A 21,165-nucleotide genomic window follows, 5' to 3' on the forward strand; every position below is an offset into this window, starting at 1 on the left:
TTTAATTTTTATTTATTTTTTTAACCAGAATAAATGACTGAATTAAAATCCATACGAATACATCCTGAAATACATTCAGGATTATAACTGATGATCATTTCTCTGTTTGGGTTACATTATAATCAGATTGATGAAATTGATGTGTAGTCTCTCGGCAGGCCTCAATAAACTCACGGAGCTTTAAACTCCGGGGCCTGACATGGAACGAAGGGCAAAAATGGAATAGAAGGATTTAATTACACAAAGCCTTTAACGATGAGTTTCAGTAAACAAAATTATTACGGATCTTGCGTAATATTGTGTCAATGTAAAGCTTGTTAGAATGTTGGGTTTGCTGTGATTTTAGTCTAAAACAACGATTATGTACGATTATATTACGACAATATTATGTAATTTAATATTTTATATATATATTTTTTTTTAAACAAATATACAAGTTATTATATATTTAGTACATATATATATAGTACTCCTCCCTTAACGACCGTTCGGACTAATGATTAGCTCTCCGACCAGTCTGTATTGTTGCGCTGTCGCGTCTCAGCGTCAAGCATCTCATCTCATCACCCTTAAGATACTATATATATTGAAAAAACATCGAAAAATATTAATGACATAATATTAATTAGAAATGAAATTTCATTTATGTGTATATATATATATATATACAGTGTATGTATATTTATTGAAAAAAACTATATATAAATATGAATTACATATAACATCAATAAAAATGTTATTATATAAATACATATATATTTTTTTGTATAATTATTGAAAAAAACATTAAAATATAAATTACATTATATATCATAAATATGTACATACATGTACAGCATATATATACATATATACTGTATATATAATTACTTTTTTAATGTATGTGTATAAATATATATATATGGCCCAATGTGTGGCGGGGGGGGGCGGGGCCCACAGCTCAGACACGTATCCCCCAACAGGTGCGCCCGTGACGTCACAGCCCAGAACCCAGCGGGAGGTGGAGGTGGAGGTGGAAGTGGAGGTGGAGATTTCCCAACTTGGCTGAGTGAGTGAGGAACGGACACCCAGCCGGACCTCCCGTCTCCGTCTGAATCCGCTGGCCGAGGTCTGGGAGGGAAAGGAGGTTCTAAAAGTTGCGGAGCGGCAGAAGCGGAGCAACATGGGTAAGAGGAAGGAGGAGGCTCCGGACTCCAGGGACTACGGTGAGTTGATGTGTCCGTTACCTGGGCGCTGTTGCCGGGCTGCCTTTAGCTGTAGCACCCGCTAGCCGCTGGGAACAATGGTGCAGGAAAGCTTTCCAAGCTTTTCCCCCTCACATCCAGCCTCGTCTTTCTGCTTGGGTCCTAATTTTTTGATTGTATTTTTTTAATTGTTTTTGATTTTTAAATATATATATATATATATATATATATATATATATATATATATATATCTCCATTTGTCTATACATCTATCTATGTATCTATCCATCTGCATTTGTCTGCCTGCCTATATGTCTATCTACTTTATATGTCTATTTGTCTGCCAATCTACATCCTATGAACCACAGTTGTTTATTTAGGGAACCACACTTTCTCCCTGGGGGGTGTGTGGGTGTGTGCGTGTGTGTGACCTGCGCAATTTAGTTGGTACAACTATTTCCCCCTCACTACATCCTCTGCATACACTCACGTTGAAAACCCACATGATTTACATACGTTTTTTTTCGAGGCAGAACTCAAGTGCAGCGCCACATTGTCTCACGAGGTCACCGCCTTTTAGAGCTTTTTTTCCCCCCCCGTGGATTGTTGGGACTTAATATTTCCGAACCAAAGTGCTCCGTGATGTTTGGAAAAGTAAAGGGACTCTGCTTTCGCTGAAAGAAAACTCCTTCCTCTCTGGGGTTTCCCTCCCGGCTTCCATTCATCCAACTGGGAGCGAAACGAGGTTCTTCAAATGTCCCCTCTCCCATACAGATCAACAGTGGATAAGGTGCCGTAGATCTCGCCCGAAACACGGGGAGTCCACGTTGCCCTGGACGCCCTTTGCAGCTCGGGGGAAGGGAGGTCGATCGTTTTTTTTTTATTGTGCTGCTGAAGGGGTCACATGACACGAGACGCCCGGGTGAGGTTTTTAGAGGCCGCGGAGCTTGTTGTGCGTGCCTTGACATCAATGCTGAAGCAGCATTTTCCTCCTTCAAAGGATTTGCATTTGCGGTTGTGCAAAAAAAAAAAAAAAAAAAAATAATCCAGTTGGGTTATTTAAAAAAAGCAAAAGGAAAAAATGGGGGCCAAGCAAAACGTGGGTCAGTTGAAGCGATGAAGCCTGCTCACAGACCAACGACAAAGGCGACGACTCAGATGCTAAAAAGAAGAGGATAAGAAGTATTTACTTAGTGTTTTTTTCCCCTCAGTATTTGGCTTCTTCCCTTCGTGCGGCGTTGAGTTTACACACTGCGGATCTGCATCCTGGTCCTCACCTCCTTGTTGATTTTTGTCGGTGGCGTTTGGCGTGGAGATTCAAGATTCAAGATTCAAGATTTTTATTTGTCACATACATATACATACTTCCATACATATATGCAGTGAAATGTAATGCAACGCACCCGGTGATAGCACACAATAAGTCCTAGGAAAAAGTACAAAAATAAAAATAAAAAGTAGAAAATTCCTTTCTAATAGACCGACTAACTGACTCCTAAAACGTAATACAGTAAGTGGAATACTTATAGAATAAGATAAAAAATATATAGAATAAAATACAATAAAAATAAATTGAAATAAAATGGAATAGATAGAGGGAAGATGCCTATGTATATACAGATATGTGCATTTAAAGTGGCATGTGAATTAAAGTGGCATGTGAATGTGAATAGTGTGAGGTAGTGTTTGGGATAATACAGCACAGTATACAACAGTACGGCGCAGCAATACGGCATCACGAACAACCCTGAACAGTGATACAGTATGCGGTACAGTATGCTACATACAGTACATGAGTACTGTATGTATACTGTATGTATTCATGTGTACTGTATGTATTCATACTGTATGAGTGCTGCAGGGGTGAGGTTTTTTTTGGTTTTTGTATTTATTATTTTTTTTTTTTTGGCGAACCTGGAAGTTGGCATCGCCGTGATTCCCTCGACGAAAAGGCGCTGGGATTTTTGCATAGGATTTTGGATTATTGCGGAAAATAAGCTCTGTGGCAAACAAAAGTTCGTGGTGCTCACACGTTTTATTCAACAAGGTGCTCCTCACAAATGACCACTCTTGTGATTTTTGAAGCGTAAATGCGACGGGCATAAGTGCAAAGCAAACATTAGCCTATAAACAAAGTACAGGTGAGGTACAATGTCCCCGACAACCTGTGTAGTCTCGTTAAGCCACTCGTCAGCAGCCGCCTTTTTAAGACGACGCGAGCGCTTCAAATTTCACGACGAGTGCGATTGTTTACTCTTTCGAGTCGTGAGAGACAAAAAAACGCGAAAATCTCTTAAGCCTGTGTTCACCACAGACCTTATTTCAGGCATCTAACCCAAAAACCCGTTCAAAAAAAAAAAAACCCCATTGACTTCGGTGCGGGGGAACCGGCAGTGCGAAAACACTAATTCCGGGTTTTTGGGACTTATTCCTGCGGCACTCTATTTATAGAGACGTGAGTGTTGACAGTCTGTGAGTTTGAGGAAGGCGAGATTAAACACTCCCTCCCTAGTGGCAAATAGTCAGCTGGGTTTACCAAACACGTTTGTGTTTTTAAAATGGAGACGCTACAGCCCATATGGAAATAGACAAAGGCGGAGGTCATGTACGGTCGGCTTTCTGATGCCAAAATAAATCGAGTAAATAATGAAGCATGGAAATCGGGTGACTTTTAAGCGGGGTTCTTGCCAGGTCCTTGGGGTGCTTGAGGTACCTGAATTTCGTTCTCACAATATTTGGAGTACATTGAAAGTGGCCCCTTTTGTGCTGAAGTGCTTGAAAAGTCCTTGAAGAAAATGCAGTCGTTCAAAACCTGTGATATTCCTCCTGTGTTCGTTATTCAAATCGTAACTTAAAAACATTTTTTCCAGAATCGCTTGGTTTATCACAGATGACGCCGGGGAAATTTACATTCAATAGTAAATATACTGTAGTAGATGAGATTAATAATATATAGGTATACTTATATAAATAGTAGAGAATGAGACTAAGATTATATCACATGGAATTCATAAAGATCACATTGAAAATGCAAAAAAAATTGTGCTTTAAAAAAGGGGCTTGAATGTCCTTGAATATAATTTTGTAATGCGAGAGTGAACCCTGATTTTAAGTGATCATTATTCACTTCAATTCATGTAGAAATCACAGATCTTCTATGCCGCTCTTTGCCTCCTTCATAGATTTCCTGCGGTCTGTCGTTTTGGGAGTAATACCTGGGGTCTGTGTGTGTTTTCATCTCATTTATTTATTCCTCCGTCCTAATCTCTGAGGGTTAGCGCCAAGTCATTTCCCTGCAAATAATTGACCAGCAGCCCAGACTGTTGAGAGCAACAGATGGTTAACTTCATCCTGGTTATTATTTAATGTTTAAAACGAGAGAATGACTGGAACAAATAGGTTCTCATTGGTCATTTTTTTGTTTACTTTGGTCCCAAAATGATCTACATTTATGTTTTATCGGTAAAGTTTTAAAATCCCAGTAACTATTTTGCCGGAGAAGCTCCTGGTGGGATTTTCCTAATCGTGGATTCCTCATCGAGCGCCACACATTTTTCTTGAAGAAGTAGTCGTAGTTTCTTGCCTCCGTTTCGCTGTGAGAATAGTTCTAAACATATGAGTTTCATTTTATTTTGGTTACTTTTGCTTCTCCAAAGGAAGAGCGGGTACAAACCAAAAACGGAAACCCGTTGATCTGCTAAGAGGTACTAAACAAAAAAAAAAAGGGCAGTTTTGGATCATTTTGACACCTGACATCCTCTATCATCTCTTTCTTTCTTCTTTCCTGGGAAAGTTTTGTACAGGTAACAGATTAAGGGTTCCTCACCTCCAGGGATCCCAACCCGTAAAGGGACAAATCGTTCCTGTTAGTGGGTTCCTGGAGTTGGCGGCCTACTTCGCTTGGTGAGCCACGGTATATCATTTGAATTTGCTTAGAGATAGCGTGCGTGACGTGCGGTGAAGTGTTTCCTTGTTTGAGTGGCTGCCAGTAAACAATAGGCCCTCCCACGGATATATGACTGCTCGTTTTTAAATGTGATCTCTTTCACTTCCATCGCCCTCCGCCGACGTGCTAAGAATGGAGGAATGTGTATTGCCAGGGTTCTTACCCGGTCCTTGAGGTGTTAGAATTTCTCCCTCAGAAATTTAAGTACTGGAATACCTTGAAAATGGCCCCTTTTGTGCTGAAGTGCTTGAAAATTCCTTGGGGAAAAAAATAAATAAATAAAAAAAAAATACACGATAATTGAAAACCCGTGATAGCCCCCCCGGTTTTGTTATTCAAATCCTAACGTCCTTAAAAAGAAATTCCAGAATTGCTTTTACGACCTAGGTTATGTCAGGGAAATGTATATGTAATGCAGCATGGGTGCAAATAGAGAATTAGACGAAGATTATATTATATTTTAATCAAAAAAAAAAAAAGACATCACATTGACAATTTTTTAAATTTGTTTTGCGTGAAGTCCTTGAAAATGAAGGAATGGTACTTGGAAAAAGTACTTGAATTTCATCCTGTAATGCCAGAATGAACCCCGCGCTGACGTCACGGCTCTCTGTCCAAGGCCAATTCCCAATGCCGACCCATCCCGCACCATAAAAAACCCGCTTCCTTTTTCTGTTGTCGGGTTCAGGGTTTTTGCGGCCAGCTCTCTTTACGAGGCCGTAAAGGACGAGCTCTCCTGGAAGGTCGGTGAGAGGTCAAAGTGAGTCAGTACCAGGATGTATTTTTCCATAAACAGAGGGATATCTGTCCGGGAGAGAGCAGTGAAATCTGATACTGATTGTGGTTTGACTGGTTGGCCCGGAGGCTGATCAACAGGTTCCTGGAATGAAGCAGCAAATTGTGGTTGACTTCGGTCTTTTTTGGATTGATCAATGGAAGGAACAAAAATCCCTTTATTTTATCAATAAGCTGCATGATTGACCTGGATGATGACCGACAGTGAACATGTCCCATTTTCCCATTTAAGAAACAATACTTTATTGTATATAGATTCGAGATTCAAGAGGTTATTTGTCGCATACATATACTGTTCATGTATTTATACTTTTGTCAAGGTAAAGGTGTCACTATTTAATGGGTATTCTGGCCAAGGACCAGTTTTTAGTTCTTATCTAACGTAGTTCAAATAAAGGAGAGTGCTATTGTGAGATACCTTTTGATTTAAGCCGGCTGATCAACTCGACCTTCCTGGTTCCTATCAGTTAATCCCGCATCTCATTCTGAGAGTATTTTGTTCTTGTAAATGTTGCAACGTGTCCTGTAAAACAGGAATCATTATGGAGAAGGTAATTAACTTTGTTTCCTGTTATGGGCGTGACATCTTTTACATTTCTCCGTGGTGGGATGACTATGCCCATCCCTTTTTTAAAGTTTGCTTCAAATTCAAATGTTTTGAATTCAAATGTCATTCAAATGACCCCAAGCTCACTCACTCACTGCCTTTTTACCTCTTCACTCTATTTCCACGTGTGTGTGTGTGTGTGTGTGTGTGTGTGTGTGTGTGTGTGTGTGTGTGTGTGTGTGTGTGTGTGTGTGTGTGTGTGTGTGTGTGTGTGTGTGTGTGTGTGTGTGTGTGTGTGTGTGTGTGTGTGTGCGCGCGCTTATAGTATGAACTGCAACTGTGCGTTTCTATTGTGTGTTATGAATCGTGTGCGCTTCATTTTGGTCCCAAAAGTTGATGAAATGTCGTGCAGTGTTGAATCCGTTTGAATGGAAGCGTGTTGTTGTGAACTTCCACACGGAGTGATTTCCTTCCACAGAGGAGAATTGTTTTTTTTGCATTGAAATGTCTTCTCTTTTCAGGGGAACCGAGTCAGTATGACCCTTCCTTCAGAGGGCCCATACATAAAAGGTGAAGCTCTCTTCTCTTACCAGCAGCTTGATCTCACTCACCAAGCTACTCCACTCACGTTACACGCCTCTACTGCCACACTTCCCTCGGCATCTTTGTATGATGTATCCGTCTGTGTTTGTCAGCTGCCTTTTGTAATGTCCAACGTTAACGTAACGCTCAGACTATATTCACCTGGGTTGTCGTCTGTGTTCCTCCGCTCGTTTTCGCAGAAGCTGCACAGATGTCCTCTGTTGTCTCCTGTTCATGGCTGTCATCCTGGGCTACATGGTGGTCGGGATTTTAGGTGAGAGAGAGAGAGAGCCAGAGAGAGAGAGACTGTCTTCTCCCCTCTCACTCTATTTCATTCGTACATGATAACTTCCTTTTACCTCCTTCTCCTGCAAAGTCTGCACCAATCCATCTGTAAGAACTATATAGAAATATAAAAACAACGTGTGTATATCATCTGGATTGGTTTCGGTTTCATAGTGTGGGATCGGGCCTGTTTGATTTCTTTTAGTCGGTTCTGACCACCACCAAAACAACGTTGGGGAGAAGAGCAATTTGGGTTTTCTGGGTGAAATGAAAGCGCGCTGCTTCTTTTCCCTCGTGCAGAACTGATAAGTCGATGAGGGCGTCCTTGACATTTAACTTCATACATTTAAAGTGTTTCCTGGTCGCAGAAACCCAGGATACCGCCGCCCCATGCAGCAGCATGTGGTATGATTGTGAGGGATGCAAGAGGCGGAGACGAGCTTGAAGGACGAGGTCGTCCAGACACCATGAACTAAGCTTACCTCTTTTTTAAGTGAAATTCCTCTATTGCTATAAAGTCTCTCACCAAAACAATCCCATGACCAGCTTTCTACACGTAGTCAGATTAAGGGCCTAAACGGCTTTTTCATTTGTTTTTGTGTTTTCCCAAATGGAGCAAGACTGGAGGTCGATGTCATTTCGACCAATTGTGCTCCTGTCACCGCTTCTTTTTTCCTCTACACAAAGATCTTAAATGAACAATGAGTTTGATGTTATTTTGCGGTGGAATGTCCCTTTAAGGTGGCTTTGATGCTCATTGACATACTAAGCAGTCAAGTGGTCCCGTTATTGCCCCCTCATATGATCGCGTGCATTCCCATAGAACAGGTCCATGCTCTCACCTGCCGTCAACAGAGTGCTGTGATAGGATGAGGCCATGGGATAATGTTTGGTTTGTCAACCACAACAACGAGGGTTTACAGTTAGCAAATGCTCACTTTGGGTGGGTATTGTTCAGGTAAATGATGGTGTTGTCATGAATTTCATATGCAAGTATACAACCCACAAACTATTTAATGTAAATTTAGTATGAAGAAGAATTTATATATATATATATATATTTTTTTTACATTTTTTAAATTTTTTTTAAGTAATTATTTTTATTTATTTGTTATTTTTTTTGTTTCTTATGGTGCATATAGAGCAGTGAACCTTTACGGACATGGAGTTGCTTTCTAAATTGCTTAATTCAATTCACCACGCTAACAAATTCCCTTACCGACGTCAACCAGCTCAAAAATCGACTTACCAGCTTTTTTTTTTCCCTCCCCTTTTGGTGCCAATTAGAGTTGCAAGCATTCCATGCACAGAGGTACAATGATGACTAATGAAACAAAATGATAATTCCAATTAACACTGATAAACGAGCCCTGACAAACAAACACGTTGTAGTATGTTGATCCTGACCTGAGTGCAGTAAAAGGTAAATAGCTCTGATTGGACCTGAGGGTTCGCCTCACACGCTTGCAGGAAGGGGGACATTGAGAAAGCGGTTGTATTTTAAGGATGTGCCGCTTTCAAGCCTCAAAACGCACCTTTGACATTGTCTCTCGAGTTCACGTCTTTATTCAAACAAGGTGTGTCCCCCCGTCAGCTTGGCTCTACGGGGACCCGCGGCACGTCCTCTATTCGCGGAACTCCACCGGGTGGTTCTGTGGGATCGGCGAGAACAGGTGAGCCGTTTGCCGCCAGTCTGCACGTCCGCCACCTCAGCACGTCTTCACCTCCGTGCTTTCTCTCAGCGTATCCATCCCCCTCTTCCCTTAACTTGATAGAGGTCGACCCAACGTGCTCTACTTCGACATCCTAAAATGTGCCACGTCGATCAACATAATGGCCGCCGCCCTCAACGGCTTGCAGTGTCCCACCACACAGGTCGAAAAACGGTTTTCCTTCTAATCCCATTTACTTTCTGCGTGTGTGTGTACGTCATGATTTTTCTGTCAATCTTACGCCTATTTCGTAAAAAAAAAAAAAAAAAAAATCAGGTGTGTGTGGAGGAATGCCCCAATTCCTTCTGGGGTTTGAAGCTCGAAGCCTATTTACCGACCAGCAAGCCAAAGGATTTTTTCAACCAGAGCCTCTGTGTGCCGTCGCTTGACTTGGAAAGTACACGCATGGTAAGTTCCACTCCAAAGCCCCGTCCCCATCCTGTATTACTACACTAGATTACTACCACGTTGGTAAATTTAGGCTGCATCCTTTGGTCAATAAAACATATAAGAAAGATATCGAAGGGGTTCCTATGTCGATGTTGCAGTATTTTTCCAAATGGGATTCCCAACAACTGTCTGTGAATTCTGTCTAATAGCACGCGAGAGCTCTTCGAGCGCCCCCACGCAATTCACACTGTCCAAGCGGCCAAACGTTTCACAAGAGAGCCGCGGGTTGAGAAACCAGCTGCCGTCATTTTAGTCGTGTGACGATTGGTGTTTACGGTATTATCTGTTCCAGATATATTACACTGGAATCCTCCAAGCATAGCAGACGTGATACATTTTCCTTTGTTTGACCGTGGATAGGTTTGCTTAAAACATTTTTTTAAGTGGGTTCTACCCACTTCCAAAATCCCAATTTAACCCCTGATTATTACATATTTTACACACACAAACACGCACACACAGCAATTCGGTTTCACTGTAGTCGTTCATTTTTTAATTTCCCAGAGTGTTCGCGACATTGTGGAGGAAGAGCTTTGTCCTTTCTTCTTCACACCTACGACTTCAGGTGGGTTGTGCTTCTCCTCTCCACCGTGTTCCCCGCGCCACCACAATGTGCTGTGTCGTCCTGTAGAGTGAGTTTGTCACGTGCATAAAAATGACACCATTCCCTGCGTGGGGACATGCTGGGGAACAGCGTGAACGTCAGAGAAACTTATTTCCCTCCCCTCCCCCCTCCCCCCATCCAGTGTTGGGAAGATGTCTGCCCGATGTCACCGCGCTGAGCAACGTCCAGGACCACTTTGCGGGTGTTCCAGGCTTGCCCTCCATCCTCAACGACACCATCAAGAACGCCACAGAGTACGATGCCACCGCTTTGCTCGGCCGACCTTTCGACGTGGCGTCGTAGCGAATGACAAATACACACGTCCATGTGCTCATATACCCATACCTTACGCGGTTAAGGCGACACACACACACACACACACACACACACACACACACACACACACACACACAGTGCGAGCGATGGAGTCTACACTACGCAGTTGGCACGGTGCGAAAGTGCGTTCATAGCCACAACCTGCACATATTAATAATAATAATAATAATAATGACAACAACCATTATTTGTATACACAACATACATTTTATACACAACATGCAACTCAAAGTGCTTTATGTTAATAGAAGGCAATCCTTTTCATTTAATTTTTTTCAAATTCGCAGCCGAAAAACTGTGATAAGTTATGAGTTAGGTTGCTCTGTGTAGGTCTCTGTCTTATAGCTATTACAAGTAGAGCGTGAAGGAGTTTAAATAAGTATGTGTGCGGCCCTTTGAGAGCAGGTTGTTGTGGTTGCTAGGTGATTTGAGAGGGCCTTGCCATGTTCGTCTCACATATATCAGCTGGAAAAAATGGGAACGGGTCAGGAGCTGATCTTGTTGGCGAGACGACTGGGTCAGAGCATCTCCAAAACGGGAGGTCTTGTGGGGTGATCCCTGTATGCAGGGGTCAGTACCGACCAAAAGTGGTCCAAGGAAGGACAACCGGTGAACCGGAGACAGGGTCATGGACGCCCAAGGGCTCATGTGTGGGCGTGGGGAGCCAAGTCTAACCCATCTGGCCCGATCCCACTGAAGAGCTACTGTAGCACAAATTGGTGGAAAGAGTTAATGCTGCTGTGATAGAAAGGTGTCGCACACAGAACACACAGTGCATCACAGCTGTGTAGCCGGAGACCGGTCAGAGTGTCCATGCTGACCCCTGTCCACCAGCGAAAGCTCCTACAATGGACACGTGAGCGTCAGAACTGGACTATGGAGCAATGGAAGGATTGCTTCCACAAACACACACACACACACACACTTCAATAATCCCTTTCTTTCTCCCCAACACCAGGGCAGGTTCCCTTCACGTGTGAGTTTCTGTATCGACTGCTTGTGTCCCTTGTAGACGTAGATCTGCTCTCGCAGTCTCGTCGTTAGGTTTTCAGAGCCTAGTTCTGCAGCTTCAGCGTCAGGCAAAGAGGCGGAGGCATACTCGAAAAAAGACGTGAGAACCCGGCGGAGGACGTGTCCGGGAACACCGTTGTCAGGGGGATGGTAGAGCTGGTCGTCCAGTAATCTAAAGGTTGCTGGCTCCTCCTGCTAGCATGCTGTAGTGTCCTTGAGCAAGACACTTAACCCCTAATTGCTCCTGATGGCTGCGTCCATCTGAGCTTGAAAACTTGTAAGTCGCTTTGGATAAAAGCGTCTGCTAAATGTAACGTAATGTCAGAATACTCAATAACGCCCTCTGTTCACTTCACAGGCGTGATTCAACGCCGCAATCGTTTTGTTCTTCTCTCGTTCCGAACGCGTGTTTTCGCTCTAAACGTTCTGCGTCTTTTTGCGTGCGCCTCCGCCTTTCAGACGCACGAGTTCGCTCCCATCGTTCATGGCTATCGCTTTAATGGTATTGCGGTGGGCTCGTGTACATTCACACTACTCAAAGCATTTTAATGCGTCTTCCTCCCTTGGGCAGTAGAAAACAATTTCAGAAATTTCAAAAACAATCAACAGTTTTTCCGCCTTTTGCTTGGTTAGTCAGTGCTTTGTTGTTCTCTCAACCGCACTCGTCCCTTCATGACGCCGCGACAAACACATTCTGTCTCTCCTCCCCCGGGGTCTCCATTAGGGACCTGGTGAAAGGCTTGAACGCCCAGGAGATTGGAGTCCGGATCTTCGAGGACTTTGCGTCGGCATGGCCGTGGATCCTGCTGTGAGTCGCTCTGCGGGGCTGTGGTTAAACGAAAGGATAGGAGTAAATTCAATTAATTCCTACGGACTGGCATCCCCTTCTTTCTCGCCTCTGCTCCACTTGTCGCAGGGGTCTGCTGATCGCAATGGTGGTCAGCATGCTCTTCCTGCTGCTGCTGAGGTTCACAGCTCCGGTCATGGTGTGGGTGCTGATTATCGGACTCCTGGGAGCCGGGGCCTACGGTAAAAACACCGACTCGAGTGTTTTTGTTTGCTTGCCCCCATTGTCATTAAAGTCGTCGCTGAATAGGAAAAATGAATGTTTTCCACGTGTCTAAAAAGCTTTGTGTGTGTTGCTGACATCTGGTTGTATCACCTTAAGGTTTACACATTCACATTCTACCCTGTCGCCGCATTCAACCCCCCAAGTCTCGGTCGAGGCTCTGGCTCACTTTTAAGGCGGGGGCGGGGGTCGTGAACTCAGCGGACATTCCGCGTGGCGTACCCAAAGAAAGAGGGTGCCTTACCCGCCGACACAGCGCTGTTTTATTTATTTGTGTTTGCTTTCACACAGGAATATGGCACTGCTACTGGGAGTACGACAACTACAAGAGGACCTCTGCGACCATCAGTGAGATTGGCTTCACCACCAACTTCCAAGTGTACCTGCAGGTTCAGGAGACGTGGCTGGCCTTCTGTGAGTCCTTTCACCATATCCTGTGTCAGAGTACCACGGCATCACCTCGTTCGCATTTCAACATTTGAAACATAGTTTATGTTCCAATATCCTGCCATTTTTTTTTTTTGTTTTATTCTGTTCTTCCCAGATACTGACACGCTTCATTTTTGTGTATTTATATTTGTATTCTAGTATTACTGCCCTATTTTTATTTTTTTTTATTTTTTATTTTATGTGACCTGCCGCGACATTGCAATTTCCTGTCTCTTTTCTACCATACTGTGTAGATTGGCTGATGTTACTGTAACCCGCGGCTGGAACCGTGGTGTATCCGTGCTAATATAAACGTGCTCCTTGTTTTGGAATTTGGCTTCTAAACTCTTTCCGCCCTTTTCCCCTTTGCCGCCGCCGCCCCCAGTGATAATCATCTCCGTGGCTGAGGCCATCATCCTTCTGACACTCATCTTCCTGCGGACCAGGATCCTCATCGCCATCTCCCTCATCCAGGAGGCCAGCAAGTGAGCTCCTGTTAGGATATTGCCGATGAACCCATCAACCTCCACCTGTTCATTTCATTTCGGTTCCCTTGCCTTTATGGACATCTTATAGTCACGGCTTTGAGGAGAACCACGGCCTCGACTTCTCGTTGTCTATTTGTTTTTCGTCTTGACAGGGCGATCGGTCACATGATGTCCTCTCTGCTTTACCCGCTGGTCACCTTCGTCCTCCTGCTGGTGTGCGTGGCTTACTGGGGAACCACGGCTCTGTATCCTCTTTCACTCTTTGCGGCTAAAATCTCTCGTCCCTCGTCGTCGTTCGCCAGCACCGGTGGTTCCCTTAGCGGCGTGCGTGCAGATATCTGGCCACGTCCGGAGGCCCGGTGTACAAAGTGGTGACGCTCAACTCCACCCAGGGCGACTGTAAGCGCATCAACGGCACCGCGGACTGCGACCCCCGGGTGAGTGGGGTACGGACGGGTCTGGTCTGGTCGGTCCCCCCTCCCCGCCTGGCCGTGTCATCCGACCAGCAGCAAGATGCTCCGCAGTCTTGAAAGGCCGCGGAGCGGTATGGAAGTGGACACGTGTCTATTCGGACACCCAGTGGAACTATATTTGGCTTACACAAAATTTTTAAAAACTATTAACTAACTACAAGCCAGTATTGATGTATAAAAAAAAAAGAAAAAGCCCACGGTAGGTCATCAGAAAGGAAGTGTGTTAAAAACATAAAGGGGTGTTTTTTTTCCATCTTATTTCCAACTCTAAGTATAAAAACAGAACTGGCAGAATGAATTCTGAAGTTCCAAGTGTTTAAATAAAAAAACAAAAACATACTTTAAATGGAGCAGCCTTGTCTGATTTGTTTTTCTTTCTGGTCTGCATTCTTCATGCATCTCTGTAAATCTGGTCTCTATAAATCTCTTCCCCCGACCCTCTGCTCTGAATGATCTGTTGGTCCCCTCCCAACTCTCATTGCAGGACTTTGACTTCTCCCTCGACTACCCCGGCTGCCCGTCGGCGCGCTGCATCTTCATCAAGTACAACAACGAGGGCCTCTTCCAGAGGAACCTCTTCAACCTGCAGATCTACAACTTCATCGCCTTCCTGTGGTGCGTCAACTTCGTCATCGCCTTGGGCCAGTGCACGCTGGCCGGGGCCTTCGCCTCCTACTACTGGGCCCTCACCAAGCCGGACAACATCCCCGCCTGCCCTGTGGCCGCTTCCTTCATGCGCTCCCTCAGGTAGAGCTACCCTGAGAAGGGCCTTGCTGGGTTTGCGGGGGGTCGGGGGTCAGAGGTCGTCCTATTTCTGCCTTGGTTTGGTGGGAATAACGCCCTTTGGAAATATGAAATGAACTGAAAGATTCCGGACTAATAGGCATTTGCGAGTTGGTCTGGCGATGTCAGGCTAAAGTACTCAACATGGGATTTTCTTTTTTTTTTTCCAGGAGCACAGCCCAATTAAACGTTGAGGAAACCTCATTTCTAGGTCTATTTCTCTTTCAGGTCCATGGTCTCTGTTGACCTGAAATGTGACTCGTGAAATCTGTAGTTTTTCAGTGTGACCACCGGAGGGAGTATGCCACATTGATTTAAAGGGGACCTATTTGGATCTCTGATGGGCCCGCTAACACGCAAACTGTGAAATGAGACAACTCAGTCAGTTATTTTGTGAGCTGTCGATTTCGGAAGAAATGGGGTGAAGCAGCCTGTTCAGATTTGAAGCCCCTTCCGACATCAAGTGGCGCTTCAGTAGAATTAGAACCACCCTCCATCTGAAATAATTCTGCTGTCTCTTTCTAAAAATAACAAAACCAATAAAAAAAAAAGTGCGTTTTTAATGCTGATGCATTTATTTTGTTTAATTTTCCGATGTTCCCAGAATGAAACAAAAAGCCCTGTGTGGTGTTCCGTGTGGTGTAACCAGCAGTGCCCGTGCCTTGCAAAAGTCGTAACAAACTTTTAAATGAGGCCTTGTAGATCTAATATAAGTGAAGATTCAGCAACTGGATTGCTTTTTCCTCGCCTCAAATTTCTTCAAACTGACTTTGGTGGACCTTTAAGATTAAATCGGTGAAAGTTTACGGACGAAATACAACGAAACCCAGAAGTAAAGCTCAAACCACATTGGCCCACAGAACTAGGGGCCTCGGAAGGGTTGCCTCACTCCACAGGAACAGTCCTAGAACATGGTGGTTTAGAGGCGTGTTAGAATGGGTAGAATGCATAATCTGGGTGGTATTTTGAGCAAAAAAAATCAAAAACATGTTTTGGGGATCTCAGAGACCTATATTAAGTTGTTGAAAAGGTGCATAATAGGTCCTCTTCAAGAGCGAAGATTCAAGTTTTTTTTTTGTTTTTTTTGTCACATGCTCAATTGATTTGTCCAGTTGAGTGTAGATGTGTAAATAAAGGAAGTACACCGATCGGCAACAACATTAAAACCAGCACTAATAACCACTAATATGATGTAGCTCCACCTTGTGCCGCCAAAACAGCTGTGACCCGTGGAGGCATGGACTCCACAAGACCCCTGAAGGTGTCCTGTGGTGTCTGGCACCAAGACGTGAGCAGCAGATCCTTTAAGTCCTGGAAGTTGGGAGGTGGGGCCTCCATGGATCAGGCTTGTTGTTCCAGCACATCCCACAGACGCTCCATTGGATCAGACCCTAACAGCACCCATCCACATGATGTGGAGGAAAACGTGATTCATCAGACCAGGCCACCTCCTTCCATTGCTCCACGGTCCAGTTCTGATGCTCACGTGTCCATTGTAGGAGCTTTCGGTGGTGAACAGGGGTCTTCATGGACCCTCTGACCGGTCTGTGTCTACTCAGCCCCATACGCAGCAAGCTGTGATGCACTGTGTTCTGACACCTTTCAATCACAGCAGCATTAACTTTTTCTTAACTTCTGTGGGATCGAACCCGACCAGTTAGACTTCACTCCCCACGCGCATCGATGAGCCCATGAGTGCCCATGACCCTGTCGCTGGTTCACCGGTTGTCCTTCCTTGGACCACTTTTGGTCGGTACAAACCACTGCATATGGGGAAACACCCCCCAAGACCTGTCGTTTTGGAGACGCTCTGACCCAGTCGTCTAGCCATCACAATTTGGTCCTTGTCAAAGTGGCTCAGATCCTTACGCTTGACCATTTTTCCTGCTTCCAACCAACAACTTCAACAACTGACTGTTCACCTGCTGCCTAATACATCCCACTGCTTGACAGGTGCCACTGGAACCAGATGAAATATGTTATTCACTTCACCTGTCACTGGTTTTAATGTTGTGGCTGATTGGTGTATAAGAAGGTAAAAATAATGTGCAACAAACATTATATCCATCACCAATGTGCATCAACTGATAATGAACGAGTGGTTTCTGAAAACTGATGAATGATCTTCTCATCTAAAACCTGCAGTGATACAGGGATGCATGTTTCCTTATTTCTTCTTCCTTGGTTCCCTCTTCCCATCGCCAGGTTCCACGTGGGCTCGTTGGCCTTTGGGGCTCTAATCCTGACCCTGGTCCAGATAGTACGGATCATTCTGGAATATATCGACCACAAGACCAGATGTAAGCCTTTAACTGATTTAACTTCTCAACAGAAGGATAATAAAATCACAGTGAGGTATTTGGATTTGAATTCTCTCCATGTTGGAATCTTCGAATACATTTTTCCGCCAATTTATACTTTTCTCCAAAACATGTTTCAGAAGTGTGGGTATTAAACTGACCCCAAACTTAAAATGAATAAAATTGTATGAAATAATATTATTATTTTTAGGGCATATTTACATGTAACATTTTTTATGTTATCTTTTTTTTGGATAAAATGAAACATTCACTGCAACAGAAAACCGTTCTCCATTAGTCACCTTCTGGTGTGTTGAAGGCCCAAAGTGCTTTTAGTCATTTATTTATTTATTATTATATATTTTAAGGAATGAAGGAAAAGTGCTCGTTCATTTAATTGATGAATAGTCCTTCTGAGCTGTGGACACCGGTGTATTCATCCGCAGCCGCTCAGAACCCCTGCGCTCGCTTCGTCCTGTGCTGCCTGAAGTGCTGCTTCTGGTGTCTGGAGAAGTTCATCAAGTTCCTCAACCGCAATGCCTACATCATGGTCCGTGCAAGAAGGATCACCCGCTTAAAACGGCCTGCATCACTTCCTCTTCCTAAACCATTTACCGATCTTCATGTTACACTTTAAAAAATATATATATATATTTTTTCTTCCCCCCCACATTTCCTCCTTGACAGATTGCCGTGTACGGGAAAAACTTCTGCGTCTCGGCCAAAAATGCTTTCATGCTGCTGATGAGAAACATCATAAGGTCGGTGCTACACTCACCTTAAAAGGAGACGTTGTTATGTTTGTTTGGCGGTTGCCGGGGGGACCGGCATCCGCCAGCTCATGTGTGAGTGGCTGTGTTAGCGTTTCCATGACGACCGTGTATCCTCCACCAGGGTGGTGGTGCTGGACAAAGTGACCGACCTGCTGCTGTTCTTCGGGAAGCTGCTGGTGGTCGGAGGCGTGGGTAAGGAGGCCATCAGACTGTGTGTGTGTGTGTGTGTGTGTGTGTGTGTGTGTGTGTGTGTGTGTGTGTGTGTGTGCGCGTGTGCTTATAGTATGAACTGCAACTGTGCGTTTCTATTTTCCAGCCCCCTCTTTCTTAACCGCTCACGGAACAAAATCTCTTATGACGGCACCTCTTTCCCCGCTGGGAAGCGCACCACTCTGCTGCAGCTTCTCACCGTGCTTCAATGCAGTGCAATGGGGCGTCTGGGGGGGAAAAAAACAAAACATATTGAATCTCCTTTTGAGAACGGGAGGCTCATGATATCAGTCGTGTCCGTCAGTCTTGATTTACGTTACACCGGGAAAAACGTCCTTGCGACCGTGCATTCTATCAGGGCTTTCATGCGTTTATTGAGCTCTTTGGGCTACAACCGTACTTACGTTAGAGACTAGAAACAGGAAGTTATTTGAAGGCAAAATCCTCTTTTTTTTTCATTTTATTTTTTATTTTTTTAATCCGATCCAGGCGTCCTGGCCTTCTTTTTCTTCTCCGGACGGATCCTGCTCCCAGGCAACACCTTCCGCGCCGAAGTCCTCAACTACTACTGGATGCCCATCATCGTAAGTGAATCGCGGACGGCTTTGTGTTGTTGTTTTGTTTTCTGTACAACGCCGCCAGGGCTGGGAATGTGTCCGTCGGACGGACATTAAAGAGGTGTGTGTGTGTGTGTGTGTGTGTGTGTGTGTGTGTGTGTGTGTGTGTGTGTGTGTGTGTGTGTGTGTGTGTGTGTGTGTGTGTGTGTGTGTGTGTGTGTGTGTGTGTGTGTGTGTGTGTGGGTGGGTGTGTGACAACACCTGATGTTCTGTCCTCCGTCAGACGGTGGTGGTGGGAACGTACCTCATCGCTCATGGATTCTTCAGCGTCTACAACATGTGTGTGGACACACTCTTCCTCTGTTTCTGTGAGTGGTTTTCATTTGTTTTTATCATCAGCTCTGAAGGAACCGCCAACTTTCACCGTTGCACAATAATGGAAAACCTTTTATATCTTTTTTTTTTTTTATAATTAAGCAGCATAAACCTGAGGAAAAGCCTAAAAAGACCAAAAAGCGTAAACAGAAAACATGCACCTCTGTATGAACAAATCACACTTCTGGTTGTTGAGCAAATACTGTATTTTCTAGTAGTATATAGGTTCTTATATAATTATAATTACATTTTATAAATGTCTGTGTATTTATAAAACACATATCCTGAACAAAACAGGAATGGAAAAGATGTGGGAACATACTCAAGATCTTGAATATTATATATACTTATGGGATCAGACCTGTTTGGGGAGGATTTAACTTAAGTGACGTTGACTTGGATTAAAGAAATGAGCTTTAATTTGACCCTGTTCGCTCTCCCAGTGGAGGACCTGGAGCGCAACGACGGCTCGCTACAGAAGCCGTATTTCATGTCCAAGAGCTTGATGAAAATCCTCAACAAATCCAACAAGAAGCCAAAAAAGGCGAAAGAGAAGAATCGCTGATCGGACCCGGGGTCCGTGCCACGGATCAAAACCTGACGATAAAGACTCGGCAGAAAATCAGGTTCATCCGGAACTGCCAAGGTGTCATTTCCAGTTCAACACTCCTCCTTGTTTACACAAATCACTATTTTTATGCACTTTTTTTTTTTTTTCTTCTTAATCAGCTGATGTGTGTGTGTGTGTTTATGCGTGTTTTTGACAATTTCACATATGGAACGTTGAGCAATAGGAATTAAAAAAATTATTTGCATACTGATGAAAAATCATCAATAATGATGATCAATAATAATGATCAATGACAACACAAAAGTAACTGTAAAATGTTTCTTTTTTTATGTATATTTCAACTTTTAAATAATGTCAAGAATTGTTTTATTTTAAAGTATCTCAGATTTTTCTGTTCTTAATTGACCATTTGACGGAACTAGGACTAGTTTAGATATTTATGTTCGTTTTAGTATAGTTTGTTCAGTGTCACCGTTTTTTCCTTTTTCTTTGTAAAATAAAAGGTAAAGAGTTGAGAAGTCACCGTTTGTGGCTGAGGCTCAGTTTGTGGCTCCTGACTCCGTCCTGTGTGGAGGAAAGGAATAGCAGGAGGCTTCCCATCAGCCTCTCCATATCAGGACTAAAGCCGGCTTCACATCAAATGCGTAATCCATTCCGAACCAAACTCGTCGCATGAGTTGGAAAATTGGAAGGCATCCCGGAGCCTCGATGGGATGTGGCGATTGCATGTTTGTGTAACAGATTTTCACGTGCGGAATGCGACTGCATGGGAATGAACGGACTTCCGGTTTGTTCTTGTCGTTTGTCAGATTTGGTGTAAAGCCAGCTCAATATTCCCTTTGACCATAGTCAGGTGGTTTAAAAAATAAATAAATTATTCATATATATATATATATATATATATATATATATATATATTCTTTTTTTCTTTTTTTTTCTTAGCACCCGCTACAAGTCAAGGTTAATTCCTATAGTCCTTTAATCACAGTATAATCTGAAAGAGCTTCACATTTCACACATGCCCTCATCTTAACCTCTGCCCAGGGCGAGGAAAACTTCCCACAGAAACCACTTGGGTGACGTATCTTTTTTTTTTCCCCCACACTCTTTCCTACATCATACAAAACAGTTCCTGCCTCTTGGACTATGGAACACTTTTGGGGTTATATAAGAACAAATTGCTCAAGTAGAGACCACAAATAACTTGCCTTTTATCTTTCGGTCGACAATTTCCTGTGTACTTTATTTGTATTATTTCCTTTATTGACTCTGGTAGAGTCCCTATGCGATCGGTATCTTGATGGGACTTTGGTTTGTTTTCGCCGAACGGCAACCACAGGTCATATCGGGATGACAAATCGAGCGGCTCATGTAAAAATGATGTCATGCGGTTCAGTGAGCAAAAACACGAAACCCTGATCACCAGAGCACTGATCATATTCTATTGCCACCTCGTCACACCTCCAGGTTCTGAGGCAAATGTTACCTGGTTGCTGTATGTTTGTTTTGGTGGACTTCTTTTCGACATGCAAGCCGTTATCATTCAAATCCTTCGGTTGATTAATTCCATATAGATCACGAAAATTTTACATTTTAGCTGTGTCCCATAAAATTCACTCAACCGTTACCTGAACACTGATCACCTTCATCTGAATTCCCCGAAAGCCGTGGGAAGCAGTAAAGTA

The 21,165-nt window shown here is 43.7% G+C and overlaps 1 protein-coding gene across 1 annotated transcript; it reads left to right on the forward strand.

Moving 5' to 3' along the window:
- The first annotated feature begins 1,085 nt into the window (after positions 1-1,085).
- On the forward strand, positions 1,086-20,215 carry slc44a4 (solute carrier family 44 member 4). Its single transcript, XM_080007798.1, has 22 exons — positions 1,086-1,205; positions 6,994-7,042; positions 7,255-7,328; positions 8,934-9,012; positions 9,115-9,214; positions 9,328-9,459; positions 10,006-10,066; positions 10,248-10,359; positions 12,177-12,260; positions 12,369-12,481; positions 12,813-12,935; positions 13,336-13,435; positions 13,591-13,683; positions 13,773-13,875; positions 14,396-14,658; positions 16,900-16,994; positions 17,441-17,544; positions 17,682-17,755; positions 17,889-17,959; positions 18,467-18,561; positions 18,818-18,902; positions 19,353-20,215. The coding sequence occupies exons 1-22, from the start codon at positions 1,163-1,165 to the stop codon at positions 19,472-19,474; spliced, it is 2,175 nt and encodes a 724-aa protein (XP_079863924.1). The 5' UTR covers positions 1,086-1,162; the 3' UTR covers positions 19,475-20,215.
- Positions 20,216-21,165: the final 950 nt, after the last annotated feature.

Source organism: Zeus faber (genome assembly GCF_960531495.2).
Source record: "Zeus faber genome assembly, chromosome: 1".
NCBI classification, from domain to species: domain Eukaryota; kingdom Metazoa; phylum Chordata; class Actinopteri; order Zeiformes; family Zeidae; genus Zeus; species Zeus faber.